Raw genomic sequence first — 25,025 nt, 5'->3', positions numbered from 1 at the left:
CAAACCATGTGGTGTAAAATCTTCCACATGCACCTGAGCGCACAGATGGGTCTTTCATTTAGGTTTCATCTGAAAGACGGTCCACTGACCGTGCAGCCCTCCCTCGATGCTGCACCGCAGTGTCAGCCGAGATTTTCCACTCGAGTCTCTGGAGTGGGACTTGAACCCAAAATCATCTGACCCAGAGGTGACAAGCCTACAACTAAACCATGCTAAGAATAAGTTCATTTGTCATTTGACTGCTTGAGACGGAACAAATGTAACCTTGAGGCTAAGCTTTGAGACCAGAGGCCACTGTGGAGACTTTTGGTGCAAACAGGCAGAATGCACCTTGAAGTATCACTTAGATTTGGAAAATAGATACCGAAACCTTATCCTGACTTCCCAGCAGATTAGATAACATATGTTTGGGATTAGTGATGTACCCTCAATTGGACGCGAGGCACGGTGAAGATCCAAACTGTGGCTTTAATCAGCTAGTTGTTAGCCCGGTGGTCGACTACAGAGAAAGGCCGACCGCCGGGAACTCTGGGTACTTATACCCCGCCTCGGAGGCGGGGTCTACTTGCCTCTCGACCAATTGGTGAGCAGTCACACGACTAGTTCCAGCCAATCAGACGAGAGGCACATTACCAGCCAGAGCCAATGGGAAACCAATGCTCTGCACCAATGGCAGTGCTCCCATTCATACCACCACACTTAGGCGGTGAGATTTGTTTGAGTTTTAAATAAAACCAGATAATTTCACCAAAGCTTGAATGGATTCATGCACAAATGGATGACAGGCTATGGCAAAGAATTATTTTTCGAATGATTTTACCTCCCAAGTGTGTGAGAAACCAAATTCACATGGCCAATCGGTGTGAGTGCGTCACAAGGCCTTTCTGATGCTATATGACTCATGTTGTATTGTTCCATCTGCTCCTCAGACTAACCAAAGTAGATCTGACAGGGTGTGGTGTGGGTTCTGCGCTGCCCAATCCTATCTGCTAATGGTGGCCGTGTGTGATGGCGCACACAAACACTTCGGCAGAATTCAATCGGTGGGTGCTTGATTCTCTGATCACCCAGCCCCATGTTTCTCGGGGACACGCCTTTTTGTCTGACTGTTGGAACAGCCTGTAATTCCATCAAATTGTTTGAAGGCAAGTAGTTGGGGATGACCTTGGCAAGCTGTTCATCTTCATCGATGATGTGTTGAAGGCTGCGAAGACTACTTGCCTTCAAACAACCGCGCAACCTCAAACAAACCGTTGTTTGCAGCAAACTACTCAGCCTTCAGAACAGAGACCATGACACCACAGAGCCCTGCCATGGCAATCTCTGCAAGACGTGCCAGATCATCTGAGAACACCACCCACCAGGTACGCGGTACATACTCGTGCGACTCGGCCAATGTTGTCTACCTCGTACGCTGCAGGAAAGGATGCCCCGAAGCGTGGTACATTGGCGAGACCATGCAGACGCTGCGACAACGAATGAACGGACATCACGCGACAGTCACCAGGCAGGAATGTTCCCTTCCAGTCGGGGAACACTTCAGCAGTCAAGGGCATTCAGCCACTGATCTCCGGGTAAGCGTTCCCCAAGGCGGCCTTCAGGACATGCGATAACGCAAACTTGCCGAGCAGAAATTTCTAGCCAAGTTCCACACGCATGAGTGTGGCCTCAACCGGGATCTTGGATTCATGTCGCATTACATCCATCCCCCACCATCTGTCCTGGACTTGCAAAATCCTACCAACTGTCCTGGCTCGAGACAATTCACACCTCTTTAACGTGGGGTTACCCCTCTCTCTGGATCTGTAAAGATTTAATTACCCGCAAATGCTCGCATTCCAAGCATTGTCTGGCATCTTTGACTTTGTCTATATAAATGTTTCTGGAACATATCTCGTCATTCACCTGAGGAAGGAGCAGTGCTCCAAAAGCTAGTGTTTGAAACAAACCTGTTGGACTTTAACCTGGTGTTGTAAGACTTCCTACTGTGCTCACCCCAGTCCAACGCCGGCATCTCCACATCATCCTTAAATTTCACCATTAGTCTGGCTCAGATGAGGTATGGCCCTGTGAGGAACCTACATCCTACCATTCTGTGGTGACCATTGAACCCCAGTAGATCTTTCTTCTCGTTCTTTTCAAGATTCGCATCCATGAGTGCTCCCATCACTAGGTAGCGAGCAGGGACCCTGCTTGATATTATTCTCAAAAAGGATCAACATATTCTGCTGATAGAACTTGGGATTGTCCCGGTCTGTATGAATGAGTCCAACTGGGTTTCTGAGATACTGGATGTTATCTTTTAACGGGTTTTGCTTTTACTTCCCAGAATGAAAAGGTTGCTACACTGTAGGTTACTTGACCAGAGGTGTTGATTGTTCAGAGTCCAAGGTGGAAGGGAGGAAAAATCTCCCAAACGCCTCTGATGATGTCACCACAAAATCATGTGACACGCTACACAGTAAAGTTGCCACAGTAGAGGGCAGCACGGTGGCCTAGTGGTTAGCACAGCTGCTTCACGACGCTCAGGTCCCAGGTTCGATCCCGGTTCTGGGTCACTGTCCGTGTGGAGTTTGCACATTCTCCCCGTGTCTGCGTGGGTTTCGCCCCCAGAACCCAAAAATGTGTAGAGTAGGTGGATTGGCCACACTAAATTGTCCCTTAATTGGAAAAAATAATTGGGTAATCTAAATTTTAAAAAAAAAGTTGCCATAGTATCAGATGACTTTCCATTTTGAGGGAGGAGAGCTGAACATGAGGATTAAATCAGTCAAAGGACAATGTTGCGAAGGCGGGGCCTTTATGAATAACCTCAGCCGGTACGGGAATTGAACCCACGCTTTTGGCCTCGCTCTGCATCACGAACAAGCTGTCCAGCCAACTGAGCTACACCAGCCCCATCATGCACAAAGGTGCATTGGTTACAATATAAAAAATCCCTCACCCTTTACTCCAGTAGTACGACAACCCATTATGAATAATCATTACTTCGCCAAGTATCGCAAAATGAAGTTTTATGTATATCAGTGCGGGAGTCTTTTAGGTGGACTTTTAGATTCTGCATAGGAAGAATCCATCGTTCAGGAGTCTTTGTTTTCACACTCTCTGTGTAGCCTGTTCACCTCCTGGCTCAGGCACATCGTCTAAGAAAGTTGGTTCTTCTTCAGCTTCTACTGGTGCTGTTAGAATTAGAATCAATAACAATAATAATAATCGCTTATTGTCACAAGTAGGCTTCAAGAAGTTACTGTGAAAAGCCCCTATGCACCACATTCCGGCGCCTGTCCGGATGCCGGTACAGGAATTGATCCCGCGCTGCCGGCATTGTTCTACATTAGAAGCCAGCTGTTTAACCCACTGTGCTAAACCAGTCCCTCAGTCATGATCATCGGTTCAGGGAATTTCAAACCTTGAGTGTCAGATTGTGGTCTTTCAGATACTGACTCTGCAAATTCTCATTTTGAAGCAAGGATTTGATCTGTGTGACTCATCCAAACACTGTCATTATCGGTGTACCGGACAAGAAATAGGCCCGTCTTTGAGAATTTTATGGCAGGTAGCCACTTCTCACTTGAAGAGTAATTTCTCACTAAAACTCTTTCTCCTTGCTCAAAACGTATTGGTTTTGATGTCTGTCGTGGCAAGTAACTTGGTTTTGTTGTTGTCGCTCGACAATGGTAGAAATGTCAGCCAATAACAGCAAATCAAACTTCGTTCTCAACTTCCTTTTAAAAAATAATATTGTTGGCGATTTTGGGGTTATTGCAGGGGCAGCGTTTCTCTGCGATATGAGGCAATTGTTCACTCTTTTAGCAAACAGTCCTTTTCGGCATGGATGTCCACAGAACTGCAACCACCCCTGGCCTTCCTCTAGGCCCATTGGGTGTTGCGGTTAGAATAGATGATCCTTGAAGCTCGTTTGAACTAAATTTCACTTTTTGCCTCTGCGAGCTAGTTGGCTGCAATGTTTTCCTAAGAGTCTGCATTATAATGTACCTAATTGAAACATACAAGATCCTGAGGGGCCTTGTGGAGAAGGTCATAAGACCATAAGACATAGGAGCAGAATTAGGCCACTCGGCCCATCGAGTCTGCTCCACCATTCAATCATGGCTGATATTTTTCTCGTCCCCATTTCCTGCCTTCTCTCCATAACCCCTAATCCCCTTATTAATCACGAACCTATCTATGTCTTAAAGATACAGTAATTTGGCCTTCTGCGGAAAAGAGTTCCAGATTCACCATCCTCTAGCTGAAGAAATTCCTCCTCATCTCTGTTTTAAAGGATCAAACCTTTAGTCTGAAATTGTGCCCTCTGTTTCTAGTTTTTCCTACAAGTGGAAACATCCTCTCCACGTCCACTCTTTCCAGGCCTCGCAGTATCCTGTAAGTTTCAATACGATCCCCCTCATCCTTCTAAACTCCAAACGAATACAGTCCTCAACCGTTCTTCATACGATCCAGGGATCATTCTTGTGAACGTCCTCTGGACCCTTTCCAAGGCCAGCACATCCTTCCTTAGAAACGGGGCCGAAAACTGCTCACAATACTCCAAATGGGGTCTGACCAGAGCCTTACATAGCCTCAGAAGTACATCCCTGGTCTTGTATTCTTAGCCCTCTCGACAAGACGTTTGCTCTTGTGGGAGTATCTAGATTTAGGGGTCACTGTTCAGAAATAAGGGGTCACCCATTGAAAATGGAGATGAGGCAAAAATCTTTCTCAGAGAGCCATGAGTCTTGGGAACATTCTTCCTGAGAAGGTGGTCGAAGCGGAATCTTTGAATATTGTTAAGGCAGAACTAGACAGATTCTTGATAAGCAAGAGGGCAAAAGGTTACCTGGGTGGGTGGGATGCTGATTTGAGGTAACTGTCAGATTATCTATGATCTTATTAAATGGTGGAGCAAGCTTGAGGGGCTGAATGGCCTCCTGACCCTTGTTCATACGTTCATTTACCTTCAAAAGATGGAGCATGACATCACAAGAAGGGAAATGTGTCATGTGATTAGGTCTTAGTTTCACTTTTGCTTTGAGCAGAGCACCCACACACAGCTCTGGTGCCTTCAAGCTTGCACCTCTATAGACCTGTTCTCATGTGCCTCATCTTAATAAATGAATCCAGAACATGTTTACACACTCCCTTATGAGAGATTAAGGCCTTGGTGTCCTATACAGCAAATGAACTCAAGGAATTACATTATTATAAGCACATGACAATCTGCAATGCAGAGAATTTAAGGATTTTTAAAAGATGTCCTTGTATCTTTAGCACTGTGGACCTTGATGTTGCTTCCTTTGAGAAAGTTCCTATAGAATAACTGCTTGGGTATTCTGTAGTTATCTGTGGGTGGAGAGATGGCGTACCCATAGAATTCATAGAATTTACAGTGCAGAAGGAGGCCATTCAGCCCATCGAGTCTGCACCGGCTCTTGGAAAGAGCACCCTACCAAGGTCAACAACTCCACCCTATCCCCATAACCCAGTAACCCCACCCAACACTAAGGGCAATTTTGGACACTAAGGGCAATTTAGCATGGCCAATCCACCTAACCTGCACATCTTTGGACTGTGGGAGGAAACCGGAGCACCCGGAGGAAACCCACGCACACACGGGGAGGATGTGCAGACTCCGCACAGACAGTGACCCAAGCCGGAATCGAACCTGGGACCCTGGAGCTGTGAAGCGATTGTGCTATCCACAATGCTACCGTGCTGCCCCATCTTAAGCTTCATTTTCTGGAGAGTGCCCAATATGATGAGGAAATTCATTATTCGCAATTTAGTCCTACCAATGAATTTGGCTGTCTCTGATGGAAGCCTTCCAGAGCCTTTATGCGGCGCATGTAGCCGGCCCAGCATTCTGTGCCATGTAGCAATGCGCCAGGCACAAAAGCTAGGCTACTACTGAGGGTGCTGCACTGTCAGAGTACAGAAAAGACCGAAACTCATCAGTCCTCTCAGGTGAACATAGAATATAACATTGCATTGTTACAAAGCAGAACAGGGTATTATCTCCTCCAATTATTGGCCAATTATCTCAACCAACACTTCCAAAACAGATTGTTCGGTCATTATCTCATTGCTTGTAGGTGGGATCTTGCTCTGCACAAAGTAGCTGCTACATTTCGTACATTGCAAAAGTAACTCCACTTGGGAGGTACATCATTGGCTGTAAAACACTTTGTGACATCCTGAAGCTGTGAAAGGAACAATAGAAATGCAAGACACAAAAACAGAAAATACTGAACAATCGCAGCATGTCTGACTGCATCTGTGGAGGGAGAAGGGAGCTAACGTTTCGAGTCTGGATGAAAGTCCTTGTTGCTAACTTCTTTCTTTATTCGTTCATGGGATGTGGGCTGGCTGGGCCACATTTATTGCCCAACCCTAAGTGCCCTTGCAGTTAAGTCAACCCCACATTGCTGTGGATCTGGAGTCACATGTAGGCCAGACCAGGTAAGGATGGCATATTTCCTTCCCTCAAGGACATTAGTGAACCAGATGGGTTTTTACAACAATCGACAACGGTTTCATGGTCATCATTAGACTTTTCATTTAATTCAACTTTCATGGTTGCAGTGGTGAGATTTAAACCTGGATCCCCAGAACATTACTCTGGACTGGTAATGCAGAGACACAGTGACAATACCACTATGCCACTGTCTCTCCATAAATCTATCAGGGCAACTCCTGAGACTGCAATTGCCCACACTGACCCCTGGTTAAGGGAGAGAAAATCACCGTGGATCTATCTGGGCAGCACGGTAGCATTGTGGATAGCACAATTGCTTCACAGCTCCAGGGTCCCAGGTTCGATTCCGACTTGGATCACTGTCTGTGCGGAGTCTGCACATCCTCCCCGTGTGTGCGTGGGTTTCCTCCGGGTGCTCCGGTTTCCTCCCCAGTCCAAAGATGTGCAGGTTAGGTGGATTGGCCATGATAGATTGCCCTTAGTGTCCAAAACTGCCCTTAGTGTTGGGTGGGGTTACTGGGTTATGGGGATAGGGTGGAGGTGTTGACCTTGGGTAGAGTGCTCTTTCCAAGAGCCGGTGCAGACTTGATGGGCCGAATGGCCTTCTGCACTGTAAATTCTATGATAATCTAGAATATTTAATTTCTCATCTCATTCATGCATAAAAATGTCAATGTGGTCACAGTCCCTGAGGACCAAGGGTAATTTTTCCTTCGAGAGAGAGCTGACTGGTGGTGAGGGGCAAGGTTGAGAAGGCGAGGCCTTCATGAAAAATCTCAGCCGGCACGGGAATTGAACTCGCACTGCTGCCGTCGCTCTGCATCACAAACGGGCTGTCCAACTAAATGACCAGTTGGAATGTACCTCTGGAATCTTTGTCCAGTGAGGGAGGTGACCACTCTGCAAGTTGGAGAGAATGATGTTCTCCACTAGAACTTTGGTTGGGGAGCAATGGAAATCTCTTAAATGTAATGTAGACCATGCTTTTGCCAGTTGCCGAGGGCGCTGTTCTGCTGCCAAAGCCTTTGCAGCAAATGGGCAAACATGTTCTGGAAATTCACCCATACAATGTGCGAAATCAAGAGGTTTAATTTGTTGTTCACTGTCGCTGAAGGTGTGGGAGCTCGAACACGAAACATGGTTTTGTTGTAGACATGATAACCTGATTAACTAGTGAAAGCTGACTGATCGCTTCAGCAAGAGCTAAATTTGGCAGCGTCAACCTGCACTTCCCTCCTACCTACCATATAAAAGCTCAATTACACCTCTTAACGTCTGCTTTTATGAGTTCACTGGGTTGCTGTACGTGTTATGCACCTGATTTATTTCAGAGTAATGCAGAAATGACACTGATTGTAAGCCCAGACAGGTTTATTTACAATACTTTAAAATATCTCAGGACTTACAGGATTTGAGTGCACATATGATGTTAGCCAGAACCCAGATCTTTTTGCTGGAGGCTCTTCTGTTTAATTAGCACTCCAGCTCCACATGTAGTTTAAGTAATCAAGTTTTTAAATTATATATGGGGCAGCATGGTGATGCAGTGGGTTAGCCCTGTCGCCTCACGGCGCCAAGGACCCAGGTTCGATCCCGGCTCTGGGTCACTGACCATGTGGAGTTTGCACATTTTCTCTGTGTTTGCGTGGGTTTCACGCAAATATCTCAGGACTTACAGGATTTGAGTGCACATATGATGTTAGCCAGAACCCAGATCTTTTCGCTGGAGGCTCTTCTGTTTAATTAGCACTCCAGCTCCACATGTAGTTTAAGTAATCAAGTATTTTTATTATATATGGGGCAGCACGGTGATGCAGTGGGTTAGCCCTGTCGCCTCACGGCGCCAAGGACCCAGGTTCGATCCCGGCTCTGGGTCATTGACCATGTGGAGTTTGCACATTTTCTCTGTGTTTGCGTGGGTTTCACCCCCATAACCCAAATACGTGCAGGGTAGGTGGATTGGCCACGCTAAATTGCCCCTTAATTGGAAAAAATGAATTGGGTACTCTAAATTTTAAAGAAAAAAAAAGTTTTTTTATTATATAATAATTTGGGGGAATACGGATTTTCCTAGCTAGACCAGCATTCATTGCATATCCTTAATTGCCATTGAGAAGGTGGTTGTGAGATTTCTTCCTGATCCGCTGCAGTCTGTGTGGTGTAGGTACAACCAATGAGATGTTAGGGACGGAGTTCTAGGATTAGACCTGGCGATAGAGAGGAACAGCGATGTATTTCCAAATCAGGATGATGTGTGACTTGGATGGGAACCTCCAGATGTGTGGTGTTTCCATATATCTGCTGCCCTTGTCCTTCTAGATGGTAGTGGTCCTGGGTTTGGAAGGTGCTGTCAAAGGAGCTTTGGTGAGTTACCGCAGTGTATCTTGTAGATGGTAAAAATTGCTGCTACTGAGCACCGGTGGACGAGGGAATGAATGTTTGTGGAATGGATGCCAATTAAGTGGGCTAATTTGTCCAGGATGGTATTGAGCTTCTTTAGTGTTGTTGGAGCTGCACTCATCCAGGCAAGTGGGAGTATTCCATCATACTTGTATCTTGTAGATGGTGGACAGGCTTTGGGGATTCAGGAGTTGAGTTACTCACTGCAGGATTCCTAGCCTCTGACCTATACGGCAAATCCAGTTGAGTTTCTGGTCATTGGCAACCCCCAGGATGTTGATAGCGAGGGATTCAGCAATGGTAATGCCACTGAATGTCAAGAGGCAATAGTTAGATATGAACTTGCATAGATCAGAGAAATGACTAGCATCATCAAATACACATCAATCAAACCAGTGAACACTGCACCTGTGCCCTCTGAAAATGAGGGAAAGAATTTTACACTCTTTCCGTTTCCAGTTCTGAGGTGGGGAATATAAAATAGCTTGGATTGAATTCCGTTCTGGATACAGCCCATCCGACACAGACACAATTTTACAGCAGGAAGCCTGTCCTTGCCCTTATTGAGGCCCTTTAGTGGCCACTTAGGGTCTTTTTCGGCCTAGCCTCAATTTATAGGCTGGCTGACATCTGGTGCCTGAAGGTGGGAAACTGAAAAAGTTCTCACTCTCAATCTCGGGTGGGAAGCGGGCCTCAGGAAGGTAGCCCCTTCAGGCTGGGGGCGCCCTCCCCTCAAGGACCAGGGAGCTCTGGCAAGCCCTCCTCCCCTGACCTATGCCCCCAATATTGACTCCCCCCCCTCCCCCCCACACACATAACCCCCTAGGGCATCCTCCCCCTGGCACATTGGTAGTCCGGTGAATTAGTCTCAGGCACAGTACTGTAGTACCTCTTCCGGCCACTGCGGCACTATACGTGGATAATTGGATTTGCCGACAGCTCCCCAAGGTGAGACATACTCACCCTGCTGCCAATCAGAGCGTGAAATGGCAGCGGGCCTGCCTGAGTTGAGGGGGGATGTGTCTTCCCTGCCAATTTTCAGATTGACAGGCGCCAAGTGCTCGCCATCCTGAAAATCCAGGCCTGTGATTGTGGTGGGAGACAGCCAGTGCAGGACAGTCACTTTCTGACAAAGCTGGGGAGGTTATTACCAGGTGACATGGGAAAACCTTGCTCAAGAGCAACATTGACACTGGATCAGGCAGATGGCCCACAAAAATGGTTGCAGTTGACATGTCTGGTCTGTAAGCCCTGTGTGAGGGAAGGAAGGTTGACAAGTAAAATCTGAGAGCCATGTACACTTGCCCAGTAATTTGCGTTAAACATTATCAAAGAATTTAAATTTAACCATGAGTATTTCTTTTCAGGGTTGGAACCAGACACAACTTACACCGTGTCCGTAGCGTGTGACCTACCCTTTAATTGGACACTCCGCTCCGAGTCTCTCAATGTCACTACTCTCCCATGTACGTATTCACAAACATTAATATTAGCATAAAATGGCTTTTTACCTTATGGTTGGAGAGTTTAATGAACTGAAATGTTTTCCTCAATCTAACTGAGGCTTTGTCTTATTGGCAGCTTCGAGATTCCTCGGCATTGTGCACGCTACACACATAACCTCATCTACCGCCGTGATTATCTGGGATCCATCCACCTCTGATGTTGCTCTGGTTCTGTCCTACTCCGTCAGCTACGGACGCTCTGGTAGCGACAGTCCCATGAAAAATATAATTGTTTTATCTTCAGTAACAAGTGTAATCCTGACAGGTAAAGATAAGGGAAGTGCACAAATAGTATTTGAGGGAGTTCCCGCGATCTTTTGCCCCAATAATCCCAAATCTCTTTGCAGTCCCTGCTGAGTTTGGATTGAAATGCAAAGAGCCAACAACCTTGGAGAGGGGTTCAGCAGCAGGACCCCCACTTCCAACAGGTTTCTGCCCCGGTTGGCAGCGTTGGAGGTTTCCAATCCGGCATGGAGATTTCTCAAAGTGCACGTGTTGTGACAGAGGAATTATTAAAACAAAGACCATTAAGGAGAATGAGAGTTGGAATGCCTATTACCTGTGACTTGTGCTAAGATGTGCAGGTTAGGTGGATTGGCCATTATAAATTGTCCTTTTATGTCCAAAGATTAGGTGGGGCTAGGCGGATAAGGTGGGGATTGGGCCTAGGTAGGGCACAGACTCAATGGGCCAAATGGCCTCCTTCTGTATTGTAGGGAATCTATGAGGGATTCTATCTTAAATTGGTGCCCATTTTTTCTCAGCATTCTGAATATGGGAACAGTTTCTCCTGATCTACTTTGCTTCAGATTTACCAATCTCAAATGCTTTTCCATTCATTCTCTTGCACCCCTGTACATCTAAGCCAGCTCTGGTACCATGGACCTGACTCAAGCTGCCCCTCCCAAAGGAGCCATCAGTCACGCTGGTATTTTGAACTGGAATATGTTGCCGACCCTTAATCTGTGGGGTGCGACCTTATGTCCCTCAAGGGACGAAGCGAATAAATAAGTAGTAAACTGTGGGGCGACAATATGCAGAAACTTTTAAATCCACAAAATTCTCAGCCCTCACGGATGCGCCACAGTGAATTTAGCTGTTACTGAAGTTCTGAAATCCGGAGCTCAAACTGCTCCTTCCTGACACTTCCCGCACACTGTCACATCCGGGATGGGAGGTGTGCAGTTTATCTCGCCCAGCTACTCCACAGACTATACCATTAATTCAAACGTTTAATTTACTTGGCAAAATGGCCAAATACTTATCTTTGCTGCCGGTAACCCAGAATTAAAGAGACTTTAACCAGGTTTCTTTTAATACAGAGCAAACTTATTAGTTTATTGTAAAAGAAAACTTCTTTTTAGCATGTTGTTGGAACTGTTAACAGACAATTACATTCTAAAAGTGTAACAATCTATTTGTTCTTTAGCAATTCTGCAAGCAGACACACAGAGAAACAAACGGCTAACACATAGATTCCCTCTCTATGGAGATGGGTTTAGAGAACAGGTTTATTAAATAAAAGATAATGTTTGCAGGATCCTGATGCTGTCGAACTGGAGTTCCTTTGTGTGAAGACGGGTTGATGATCCTGATAAACATCTGGAAGTGCTCACCAATGGGACTTTGGCTGAGAGGATAATTTAGGGCTGGGTCAATTCTTCTTGTCACAACTTTACAGGTCCAAATGCAGACAAGTGACACTCAGATGAGGATTCTCTTGCAGCAGGTTAAGAACCACAAACAATTTCAGGAGAGGCAGAGAATGAGAGAGGGAGAGGGAATGTTTGGTAGGCTTATTCCCAAACAAGACTGGCTTTGAAGCCAGCAGGTTTAAAGTTTATCTCTGCCATCTGATTTCCAGTAAGACGCGAGCCTTTGCCTTTCAGCTTTTTCAATGAAATTGATTGTAGTACAGAACAAACAAACAGAGGCGTGTTCAAACGGCCTCGTCCCACCTAACCTTAAATCTCCTGAAAAGCCTCTAACAGCACCTGACAAGATCTTGCGATCTAGATCTTGCCCTCACTGGGCAGGATCCAGATTTGCATATTTAAGTGAGCTGTTAGCCTCACTTAAATATGTCTGTGCAGGAGCCTCCCAAGCCCGGGATCCAACGCCCACATCTAGAAGACCTCGCCATGGCACCATTTAGCATTGGTCCACACACATGTGGACCAGGAGTAATGGCACCTGGGGGGGATCTCCCAGGCCACTCGAGGGCCCCAATTAGTCAGGCCACCCAGAAACCTTGGCATTGCCAGCCTGGATCTTTGCCAGTGCCCCTGACAGCATGGCAGTGCCAGAGTGGCACTGCCAAGCTGTGAGGTTAGCAGTGCCAAGATGCCCAGATGCCAGGCTAGCAGTGCTAAGGTGCCCGGGTAGCAGGTTGCCCATGCCAGGGATCAGGACCGGGGCTGCCCTTCCCCTATGAGGTAGCGTGAGGAGGCGTCAAGGACCCTATAACAAGTAAAGTTGGAAGTCCATAGGCCGTGATGAGGGCTTGAGAGATGTGCGCGGCATTTTTAAAAAAGCTGAGCTGGCCAGTGCAGGAAATGAAGGTCAGTGTGACACCATTAGGGCTTTCCTAGCGGGGTTGGCGCAGAGAAACCCTGCGAAATTCGCCCAAAACAGGCCTCTGTTTTTCCTATTAAATCAAACCCCAGATCTTCCTCAAGTACCATGCATGTCATGTGTTTTCTTAGAAGAAGACACAGTTGCAACCTGTTCAAAATGAACTTCTTTTCTTCTTGTTTCTTTTTTTAAATATAAATTTAGAGTACCCAATTATTTTTTTTTCCAATTAAGGGGCAATTTAACGTGGCCAATCCACCTAACCTGCACATCTTTGTGTTGTGGAGGTGAAACCCACGCAGACACGGGGATAATGTGCAAACTCCACACGGACAGTGACCCAGGGCCGGGATTCGAACCCGGGTCCTCAGCGCCGCAATCCCAGTGCTAACCACTGCACCACATGCCGCCCCCAAGATGAACTTCTAAACTTCTTTAAAAAAAATTCCAAGTGAGCATCCAAGTGCCCAGATAATGAAACCTATTTCCATATTTAATAAAATATAGGGCACAATTCAGTGGACTCAAGTTAAGGTCCGCTGAATGTCACGTTTAACGGGGTGTTTCTGTGCGGCTGCTGTGCCGAAGAGACTCCGCTACTCAAAGGCACTTTGCTGTTTCTTTTAGCCTTGGGGAGTTTCTCTGCGTGAGCTTCCTCCGGGTGCTCGGGTTTCCTCTCAATTTCCAAAGATATGCAGGTTAGGTGGGGTGACGGGAATAGGGCGGGGGGAGGCTAGTAAGAGTGCTCTTTCAGAGGGTCAGCACAGACTGGATAACCCGAATGGCCTCCTTCTGCACTGTAGGGATTCTATGATTCTAACAGTGTACATTGTTATTTCTTTTAACAGATCTGAATGAGTCAACTCCATACGTTGTCACTGTTTCTGCAAAAACGTTCTTCGGAATCGAGGCCACTGGTTCACTGTTGAAGTTTACGACCCAAAGCTGTAAGTATTCCCGATTGACCATTTGCTCTCGTTCCACCCTAAAACGGAGAGGCATTCATTTCAGTGAACCTCCCTTGTGAGAGATCAAGTTGTGCGTGAAATGAGACGTAGAACACACGCGGCTAGACCAGGCTGATGTACCTTGACCTGATCTGAAATAGGATCTACAAATGTTAGGAGCATGAGGAGGCAATTCAGCTCCTTGAGCCTAGTCCACCATTCCATTAGATCCATATCTGGACTCCATTTACCTGCCTTTATATGACCTTGAGCAAACTGATTCCCTGTCTCTACGAGGTACAACGAGAACCTAATTAGGTACCTATACTGGTCAGGCCTTGCTGAAATTACCACTGTAGAAGATCTAGTAAAGTTTTATTTTAAAATGTGTATCCACAATATCCAAACGCTATATCATTGATGTGAAGCTTTTTAAAACATGTTCAAAGATGCAACCCAAGTCAAATTTACCGCATGAATTTGTCGCAGCATCAGAATGGGAGAGGAAATGCATTTTCGCAGCCATAAAAATGAAAGATTTCAGGTTTTCCAACTACATTCCTAAATCCTTCAGGGGACAAAGATCCAGCCCTTTAAAGTAATTTTGTTCTTTCTTTGTAATTTATTCCCCATTCTGATTTCTGCAGTGTCAGTCTCTAACAGGCCCATGTTTGTTTTCACTCATGTCTTGTGGTATGGGAGAGGTGTTTTCAGAACCCCAAAATATATCATGGAGTTCAACCAACCCCCACCTTTAATGGATTGTTGCTTTTGAAGTACACGGCTTGTTCCCCAGGTGTAGTATTACAATTATGGACACGTGGTTTTATGAAACAAAACAATGTTTATTCCATGAACTCAGATTAGCCTTTTAAATAAACATTGGATCTCGTAACACCCCTTACTTCAAAGATAACCCCAAAAATAATACAACACTCCCCAATCCTGCAAACTGTTCCTTTACACATCCAAAAGACTTAACAAATCCTTCAAACAGAAGCACATTAGATTTATATTCAATACTGAGACCTTTTTACAATTCCGATTTCACCAAAGGATTAAGAGATAGTCCTTCATGGCAGAGATCACCAGCAATGCAGCTCACAGCCACACCCAAGCTTTCTTCAAACCTGAAACTAAAACTCCCAAAAAGCAGAAGTGAGCTCAACTCCCTCCCCCGTGACATCACTTCAGTAATATGATCAGCTTCATTTCTTAAAGGTACATTTCTTAAACATCCAATTCTTAAAGGCACTCTCACATGACACTTGCCATTTATACGGTTGCGATCTGGATCCCACCCATTGAGGCCAGGACCAAGATTTGCATATTCAAATGAGAAGTTAGCACCTTTTCTAATGTGTGGCATGCAGAACTGTTCACAACATGCCGGCAGACGCTAAATCAGAGAGTTGCTTGTTTTTGAATTCTATGTCCCTCATTTATAAGAATAAATATTCTGAGGCCCATCACATTCAAAGGTTTGAGAATGTGTCGTGGGGAGGAACGTTAAGTTGCATAGACAGGATTCCCTCTGGGATCCCACCCTCCTAGACCCAGACATATTTTATGATGGGTGGACAGGACCTGGGTAGGAAGCACGCCTTTGACCCAATTAAGGTGCTTAAGTGACCACTTAATGGCCTTTTCCCACCCAGCCATAATTTTTAGGCTGGCAGGTGACGGACAGCTCAGGGTACGAAACAGAAAATTTACCATCCTCAATCTTGGGCTGGAAGTTGGGGTGGTGTGGGTTCGGGATGTGGGGTGGGGGGGGGGGGGTGGGGGGGTTGCCTCCATCAGAAGCCCCCTTCTGACTGGGAGCACCCTACCCTCAAGGACTGGTCACCTCCAAACCCCCCCACCCCTCCACACCAGCCTATCCCACAATCACCCAATTGCCCATTCATGAACTCCTTGGTGTCCCATAACCTCCCATCTCCAGGGCCCTTACCACTTATCTTTCCCCCATGTCCTGACACCTAATCGCAGGCACACCGCTGCAGTGCCTCTTCCGGCCACTGCAGCGCTGTGCCTGGGTGAGCTGGAGAGCTGTCGGCCGATCTGATTGGCTGGCAGCTTGCCAAGGCAGGATTTCCATCCAAGCGAGGCTGGAAGTCGCACCACCTGCCATACAATGCCCATTTAAGCGTAAGTTGGCAGCAGTCCTGTCGGAGTGGCAGGAATTTGTTCCCCGCCACATCTACGGATGGCAGGAAATGAGATCCAAGACTTTGAAATTTGTCCTGGTGAACCATCTTCTACTCCGACTCAAACTTTCTTGGGAGCTCAGAACTTCAACTCTTTTATCCCCCTGCCTTCTCTCGAGTAAGGGTTACCAACTCTCCCTCCACCTTCAGGAATCGGAGATTTGCTTCCAGGATACAGCTGAAGACAGTCTGGTGACGAGGGAACTAAAAAAAACATAAAGGCAATAAAAATAATGTACTTCTTTTTTTCATTCTCTGAAGAATTTGTTTCATTAGTTATAATGGTGTTGGAGAAAAGCTGCTGGACTGACATTTAAGAATTGTGCAATTTGGTGATGAAGATGCTGCAGGTGGGTTATAAGCTATGAGATTGGCGAATTGGGCATCGAGTTTCTGGATTGCGAGGGCAGGCAGTTGTGATGAAACTGTCCGGAACGTATCATAAACCGAGTTGGCAGTCCTGCCTCCTAATATTTTCAAGCTGTTACAGCCAATACTTGCCATCAAACCTTCCCAATCCTTCCCCGTCATCTGCCCCTATTTGATTTGATAAAGAAGCATGTAATTTTGTTTCTGATGGTTCCGCAGTTACTGTTCATCCAAATGGGACCCTGGCAGCGCCTCAGGAAGTGAAGGTGGGGGAGTTTGAATCACTCTGCGTGCTCGTGAGCTGGAAGTCACCTTCAGACCCCACCAATGAAACGATACAGTACAATGTGAGTACAACCAGCCTGGCTCCCCTCATGTTGAAAAGATTTGCAATGTCCACGAACGGTTAGAAAACGGAGAAAGGGGGCTTTTTTTTCTTTACCCACTTCAGCCCAGCTGCTCGTTAAGGCAATGGAGACAAGGGGCGGGATTCTCCGACCCCCCCCCCGCCGGGTCAAAGAATTGCCGGGAGCCGGCGTCAATCCCGCCCCAGCTGTGTCCCGAATTCTCCGGCACCGGAGTTTCGGCGGAGGCGAGAATCGCTCTGCGCCGGTTGGCGTGCCACCCCCCTCCCCTCCCCCCCGCCGATTCTCCGGCCCGCGATGAGCCGAAGTCCCGACGCTGTCATGCTTCTCCCGCCAGCGTGGATCAAACCACCTACCTTACCAGCAGGAGCAGGTGGCGCTGGGCAATCTGACCCCGGGGAGTGCCCCCACGGTGGCCTGGCCCGCGATCTGGGCCCACCGATCGGCCGGCGGGCCTGTGCCGTGGGGGCACTCTTTTCCTTCCGCCTTCGCCATGGTCTCCACCATGGTGGAGGCGGAAGTGACCCCCTCCCCTGCGCATGGGCTGGGATGACATCAGCAGCCGCTGACGCTCCGGCGCATGCGCGGACTTCCGCCGGCCGGCGAAGTCCCTTCAGCCCCAGCTGGCGCGGCGCCAAAGTCCTTCCATGCCAGCCGGCGGAACGGGAACCACTCCGGCGCGGGCCTAGCCCCTCAATGTTAGGGCTTGGCCCCTAAAGGTGCAGAGGGGATTTGAAGAAAATCCCCGCCGGGTAGGGGAGACTCCCGGCCCAGGTCTTGGCCTCCTTTGCATTTGACTGTTGAGGTGCAGATGACAATCGAGAGGATGGGGGTGAGGGGTGGTCCCGGTACCAAGGTTGCCTGTATCGGTCCCAAGGCTGCCCTCAGGCCTCAGGAATATGGGGCAGCTGAGGCAGTATCAGAGGCCTAAAGGTTTGGAGTAGAGGTGATGTAATGTCATGGGTGGGGGAATGGGGGAAGAGGGTCTGGGGCCAGGCAGTAATTTTATGTATTCTGGCAAGAGGGGCCGCCGCGACTCCAGAAAAGTAATGTTCAATTTTTTTCCATCAGTTTCCCAATCGGAGTACTGGTGCATGCTGGCTGAAACCTGTTTGGAAACATAAACTTGCAGTTAGGCTTCTAACTGCACCATTAGGAGCCCCAATTGAGTGAGGAGCGAGGCCTACATCGGCCAAACAACGTTAGGGCCATGTTAAAGTTGCAGAGGGCTAATCATCCGGGCTCATTAGGCTATTGAACCCATTCCCAAGACCTTACCACCTATTAGTGTTGATCTCCTTTTGCACAATCAGCCACTGAGCTGGACCAGGTGGCTCCATTGCGTAAAGGTATCAGACAGTGAGATGTTGGACTAAATGACTGTGATCCACTGTTGTCCTGAGTTGGTGGATGTGCTATGAGGGAAATACGAATAATTATGAGAGACATAGATGGAGTAGGTAGGAAGAAACGTTTCCCCTCAGCAGAGGGTCAGTAACCAGGGTTCATAGATTGAAGGTCAGGGGCAAGTGATTTTGAGGGGATTTGAAGAAAAACTTTCACCCAGAGGGTGGTGAGAATCCGGAACTCACTGCCTGAAAGGGTGGTAGAGGTAGGAACCCTCACAACATTTACAAAGCATTTAGATCAGCACTTTAAATGCCATAAGTGCAATGCTTCAAGTGCTGGAAAACGGGAATAGAGTAGATAGGTACTAGATTGCCGACGCAGACACAGTGGGCCGAAGGGTCTCATGCTGTGACGTAAAACCCGATGGGCAGGATTTACCTGCGTGTATCACAGTAACGGGAGGTCTTCCGCCCTTGTCTGGCGGTGGGAGCTTCTGCTGCTTCCGTTATCAACAGGATTTCTCATTGAATGCTCGCTTGCCGCTGGTGTTAGGGGCAAAACACTGATGTCTCTCTTGTTGGAAAAATGAGTGGAGAACGGGCAGCACGGTAGCATAGTGGTTAGCACTGTGGCTTCACAGCGCCAGGATCCCAGGTTCGATTCCCAGCTTGGTCACTGTCTGTGCGGAGTTTGCACGTTCTCCCTGTGCCTGCATGGGTTTCCTCCGGGTGCTCCGGTTTCCTCCCACAGTCTAAAGACGTGCAGGTCAGGTGGATTGGCCATGCTAAATTGCCCTTAGTGTCCAAAAAAGGTTAGGAGGGGTTATTGGGTTACGGGGATAGAGTGGAAGTGAGGGTTTAAATGGGTCGGTGCAGACTCGATGGGCAGAATGTCTGCCTTCTGCACTGTATTTAAAATGTAATAGGCTGCGGTTCTGACTTCTGAGCATCATTCAGGAATTTAAGCTGGAAAGTACACGAGGTGGGGATTGGGTAAAAATTGGACAGAGTTCACATGTATTCTGGCACCTGGCTGGGGGTGGGGAAGGGGGATAGGGGAGGAGAGAGCGCGGCATGCTGGGCTGGTTTCTTCCTTTGCAAACCAGTTAATGTAATTGCATAAAATGAATGTTGAGTTTCTTTCTATCAAGTGGCAGGCTGGGTCACTGAAATAGCTTGCAGAATTCAAGTTAAGACCCTGTATTAACCCACATCCAATGTGAGGAGAAAACCCTTTTGATGTGTCCGTTCACACGTGGTCTTAGAGAAGGTGGAGAAGATCAGACTGCCTGGGAAAAAGAAATGTCAAATTACTTCCACTCCCTTACTCTTTCATCCTAATCCTACAAATCGCTCCTTTTCAAATACTTAACTGATTTCCTGCTGAATCGCCGACTATCAGCAATCTAGGAGGTTACCATTGACCAGAAATTGAACTGGACTAGCCACATAAATACTGTGGCTACAACAACAGGTTGGAACTGGGGATTCTATGGGGAGTAACTCACACACTGACTCCCAAAAGCTTGTTCCATCATCGGCAAGCACAAGTCAGGAGTGTAATGGAATGCTCACAACTTGCCTGGATGAGTGCAGTTCCAACAGCACTCAAGGGGATCAACATCATCCAGGATAAAGCAGCCCATTTGATTGCTACCCTTCCACAAACATTCCCTTCCTCCACCACTGGCGTACAGTGGCAGCCGTGTGTACCATCTACAAGATGCACTGCAGGAACTCACCAAAACTCTTGGGCAGCACCTTCCAAACCTGCTCCTCTACCACCCAGGACAAGGGCAGCAGAGGCTCCAAATCACTCACCACCCTGACTGAGAAATATACTGCCGTTCCTTCAGTTTCACTGGGTCAACATTCTGGAATTTCCTCCTTAACAGCCCTGCCTCCTCCACAGGGACTGCAGCAACTCACCACCTCCTTCCCAAGGGTAATTCGGGATGTACAGTAAATGTTGGCCTTTCCAGCGACATTCATGTTTTTAAAAATTAATTCACAGGATGGGGGAGGCACTGGCATTTCTTACCCATCCCTCGTTGCCTTTTAGAAGGTGGTGGTGAGCTGCTTTCTTGGAACCTCTCAGTCTCTAAGGTGTAGGTACAACCACTGCGCTGTTAGGGAGAGGGTTCCAGGATTTTGTCCCAGCGACAGCGAGGGAACAGTGATATATTTCCAAGTCAGGGAGGTGAGCGGCTTGGAGGGGACCTCCTGGTGGCGGGGTTCCCAGGTATCCTTCTAGATGGTAGTGGTCTTGGTCGTGGTTTTGGAAGGTGCTGTCTAAGGAACCTTGGCAAGTTCCTGCAGTGCAACTTGTAACCACGGCTGCCACTGTGAATGTTTGTGGAAGGGGTAGCAATCAAGTGGGCAGCTTTGTCCTGAATGATAGAACATAGAACATACAGTGCAGAAGGAGGCCATTCGGCCCATCGAGTCTGCATCGACCCACTTAAGCCCTCACTTTCACCCTATCCCCTTAACCCAATAACCCCTCCTAACCTCTTTTTTATGGTCACTAAGGGCAATTTATCATGGCCAATACACCTAACCTGCACGTCTTTGGACTGTGGGAGGAAACCGGAGCGCCCGGAGGAAACCCACACAGACACAGGGAGAACGTGCAGACTCCGCACAGACAGTGACCCAGCAGGGAATCGAACCTGGGACCCTGGCGTTGTGAAGCCACAGTGCTATCCAATTGTGCTACCGTGCTGCCCTAATGATGTCAAGCTTCTTGCGGGGGCTCGAGGGGCTGAATGGCCTACTCCTGTTCCTATGTTCCAATTGTTCCCCGCGGTGACTGGAAAATCCCGGCCCATACTCCTTCTCTGTCGAGAGACCACTTAACGATATCGTTCTGCTGCATCATTTATAGAGTACCTCCAACATAAAATGACCCACGGTACTTCACAGGAGTATAATCGCTGATGAAACTAATGTATGTGTTCACCACGTTGCAGATTGCCGATTTTTGATCACAATAACTTTGTTTGAGTGCTGTACAGGAGCAGAGGAATGAGGAACTGCAATATATTTTTAAATGTTTTTTTTAGTGTCCCCTTAAAATAATAGCTGACCGGGAAAACAAATATTCTTTCTCAACAGGTTAATGTCCAGGACAATGACTCCTCGACTGTGCAATACACAACCAATGGGAACTATATCTACCTGCGGAATCTGCATCCGGAACACACCTACAACATCAGCGTATCTGCAGTGAACAGGAAAGGCAAAGGATTGCCCAGTAAGAAACTGTCTGTCAGAATGATGGAAAACCAGGAATCTGAACCAGGCAAGGATAAAAAAAAACATCCACAAAGGGTTAGAAACGGAATAAAGAAAGAAACGGTTGGAAATAAGGGTCCTTCGAACTGATCCGTCCCGCTCACTGAAAGAATTAATGTTCATCACGATTGTTTTCCAGCAAAGGCAATTTAAAATCCTTTATCCCCAAATCCCTCTGCTTCTCCCCTTTCTCTCTGTTCGTTTAAACCCTGCTGACCAAGATTTGGGGCAACTATCATTGCTCAAATACATTTTTATTGCCTAATTATGCACTTGGGATGTTTTATGATGTCAAAGGCACTATATAAAGGCAAGGGTATTTGTTGTATTTGTGGCAGGCTATGTTAGGGATATCGCGGTACCTAGGTGGGATGTACCTTATACTGTAATATGAGTGGTAGAACCTACCTGCTGGTTCCGCCCAGCAGGCGGAGCATAAGAGTCTGTGTTTCACCCACAGCAGTCATTCTGTACCGGAGCTGCTGGGGTAACTACTTGTTCATTAAAGTCTTCAATTGGACTACAATCTCGCTTCAGTAGTGATTGATCGTGCATCAGTATTATCAAGTTGAGATGATCAAAATTCCAGTGAGGCTATGGTCACTTTATAGATTTCATAGAATTTACAGTGCAGAAGGAGGCCATTCGGCCCATCGAGTCTGCATCGGCTCTTGGAAAGAGCACTCTACCCAAGGTCAACACCTCCACCCTATCCCCATAACCCAGTAACCCCACCCAACCTAAGGGCAATTTTGGACACTGAGGGTAATTTAGCATGATCAATCCACCTAGCCTGCACATCTTTGGACTGTGGGAGGAAACCGGAGCACCCGGAGGAAACCCACGCACACACTGGGAGGATGTGCAGACTCCGCACAGACAGTGACTCAAGCCGGAATCAACCTGGGACCCTGGAGCTGTGAAGCAATTGTGCTATCCACAATGCTACCGTGCTGCCTTTGAATCAGAATAACCTGGGTACACGGCGCACATAGGAATGTACAACATAGGCTGGTGAACCAGTGCAGTACCGAGGGGTTGCTGCATGAGGAACATAGAACATAGAACATAGAACAGTACAGCACAGAACAGGCCCTTCGGCCCTCAATGTTGTGCCGAGCCATGATCACCCTACTCAACCCACGTATCCACCCTATACCCGTAACCCAACAACCCCCCCCTTAACCTTACTTTTATTAGGACACTACGGGCAATTTATCATGGCCAATCCACCTAACCCGCACATCTTTGGACTGTGGGAGGAAACCGGAGCACCCGGAGGAAACCCACGCACACAGGAGGAGGACGTGCAGACTCCACACAGACAGTGACCCAGCCGGGAATCGAACCTGGGACCCTGGAGCTGTGAAGCATTGATGCTAACCACCATGCTACCCTGCTACCTTCCATGCGTCGGAGAGTTTTACAGGAGCCCTTAACCATCACCCACAAAAAAAGCGTTCAACAAATAAACAGCGACAGTCAAATAAAGAACAATTGGTCCGTTTTTCCTGTCACCAGACCGTTATGATTCCTTCAGGATGACAAAAATGACACAGCCTAGCCCACCCCACATGGAGCCCTGCAATCCATGTGGGATTGGGGGAGACAAATGAACCCGGGGAAAAAAATCAGGGTCGGAGGAATTCTGGAAAGCTCCTCTCTGAGTCTGTTGGATCTAAACTAACCCTGAAGACCACAGTGACCCTAATTAATGTTGCAGGGCACTACCTCAGACAGTGTAATTGTTATTAGATCTTTGGTTTCCACAGAAATGAACCCCCCACCCCCTCCCCCCACCGTAGCAGGCTCTCTGGCAGAAGAGGGCGCCAAAAAACAGGAAACTCAGTTGACAGCGGCGGGAACACACCGCAGGGCTGCGGGTTGGGGGGGTGGGGGGGGGGGGGGAGCGGCGGAGCGAAATCCAGCCCTAGTTTCCAAATAAAAAATCCCTCCGTTGAAATATGAGGAGTAGTTTTATGATGCTTCAGTTCCGATTGAGAGCTCCATCTTCATCCACACTCCGGCAATAGCCCCAAGCTGCCACTGGAATCTCAAATTATCTCCAGCTTCTTCAACCTCCAAACCTTGGGTCCCTCAAAGTTAGTTCTCCCATTGTAACTGAGGCCTGGCCTGCCATATCGCTTTCTCCCCTTTGCCTTAGTGTTGCCAACTGTGATTAAATGTTTTCCTGGAGGTTCCGTCACCCCCTCTAGCCATTAGTCGGCCGTCGCTTCCATCCTCGTGACGGACCACACGGGAAGCACAAAGACTCATTACCCACTTGGATGGTGCTCAAACAGTCCTTTTCCCGCAATTTGAATATTTTTATGTCTGTCAAAGGGAAATGGTCAACAACAATTCCAAGAAAAATCAATCTTTTTTTTCTTCTCTATTTTTACAATTATTTTTAATGTCCTCAGGATCTTTTACCATTCATTTTAAATAAATGTCTTCTGATTACTGACCTTTCCACCAGTCAGATCAGTTTCTTCTTATCCACTCATACCAATATAATTTTCAACAGCACTCTGCCCTTAACTTTTTATGTTATAAACATTACAATCATAGCTTAATAGAATTTACAGTGCAGAAGGTGGCCATTAGGCCCATCGAGTCTGCACCAGCCCTTGGAAAGAGCACCCCACCCAAGCCCACACCACCACCCTATCACTGTCACCCAGTTACCCCACACAACTTTTTTGGACACTAAGGGCAATCTAGCATGGACAATCTTCCTAACCTGCGCATCTTTGGACTGTGCTACTTTGTCGCCCTATATCGATACTCTCCACATTAACAAAGTGCCTTATCCATGAAACCGTTCTGGTCAATCTCCTTTGAATCCCCACAAGGCCTTTACATCCCTTCTAAAGTGTAGCAGTCAAAATTTGAACACATACTGCAGCTGAGATTTATAGCCAGGAAAGATTTAGCATTACTTGTTTTTCTATTCTGTGTTGGAGTAATAAAGGCCAGTATCCCGTATGCGAGTATTCGACTGGTCTTGCCACCTTTAAACATTAATACATATTTCTTTATCTTTTCTCATTCTCTGTTCTTGCCACGTTTTTTTCTGTAGATTCTAAATCCCTGTCAAATTCTGGTGACACGTACACCAGCAAGCATTTCAACTATGGCTCATCACAGCTTTCAGCCCCAACCTGTCCTCCACACACCTACTTCCAGCAGGATCCCTAGCTGGCCACTTGTTCCCTCCCTAATCTAGATATATTTATCCACCAGTTCTTGTGTTACTATCACAGATTCACAGAGGTGCAGAAGGAAGCTAATCCGCCCATCGTGTCTGCACTGACCCTCTGAAAGAGCTCTCCACCCCACTCTATCCCAATAACCCTTTAACATAATCTACACATCCCTGGACACTAGGCAATTTATCATGGCCAATCCACCGAACCTGCACATTTTTGGACTGTAGGAGGAAACCGGAGCACCCGGAGGAAATCCACGCAGACACGGGGAGAACGTGCAGACTCCACACAGTCACCCGAGGCTGGAATTGAACCCAGGTCC

At 47.3% G+C, this 25,025-nt stretch overlaps 1 protein-coding gene across 1 annotated transcript in view; it reads left to right on the top strand.

Annotated features, from left to right (window-relative positions):
• The window catches only part of LOC119955097 (fibronectin-like), a 50,785-nt gene extending 28,852 nt beyond the window's left edge, over positions 1–21,933 (top strand). The window contains exons 8-12 of the mRNA XM_038780969.1: positions 10,243–10,341; positions 10,457–10,645; positions 13,803–13,901; positions 16,700–16,827; positions 21,312–21,933. Of these exons, the coding sequence (XP_038636897.1) occupies positions 10,243–10,341; positions 10,457–10,645; positions 13,803–13,901; positions 16,700–16,827; positions 21,312–21,581 (785 nt within the window). The 3' untranslated portion in view covers positions 21,582–21,933. The remainder of the gene's footprint in view (positions 1–10,242; positions 10,342–10,456; positions 10,646–13,802; positions 13,902–16,699; positions 16,828–21,311) is intronic.
• The last annotated feature ends 3,092 nt before the right edge of the window (positions 21,934–25,025 follow it).

The sequence above is a fragment of the Scyliorhinus canicula genome, chromosome 20, assembly GCF_902713615.1.
Source record: "Scyliorhinus canicula chromosome 20, sScyCan1.1, whole genome shotgun sequence".
Lineage (NCBI taxonomy): Eukaryota > Metazoa > Chordata > Chondrichthyes > Carcharhiniformes > Scyliorhinidae > Scyliorhinus > Scyliorhinus canicula.
Note: the sequence above shows the minus strand (reverse complement) of the source record. Positions and strands in the feature narration are given on the sequence as shown.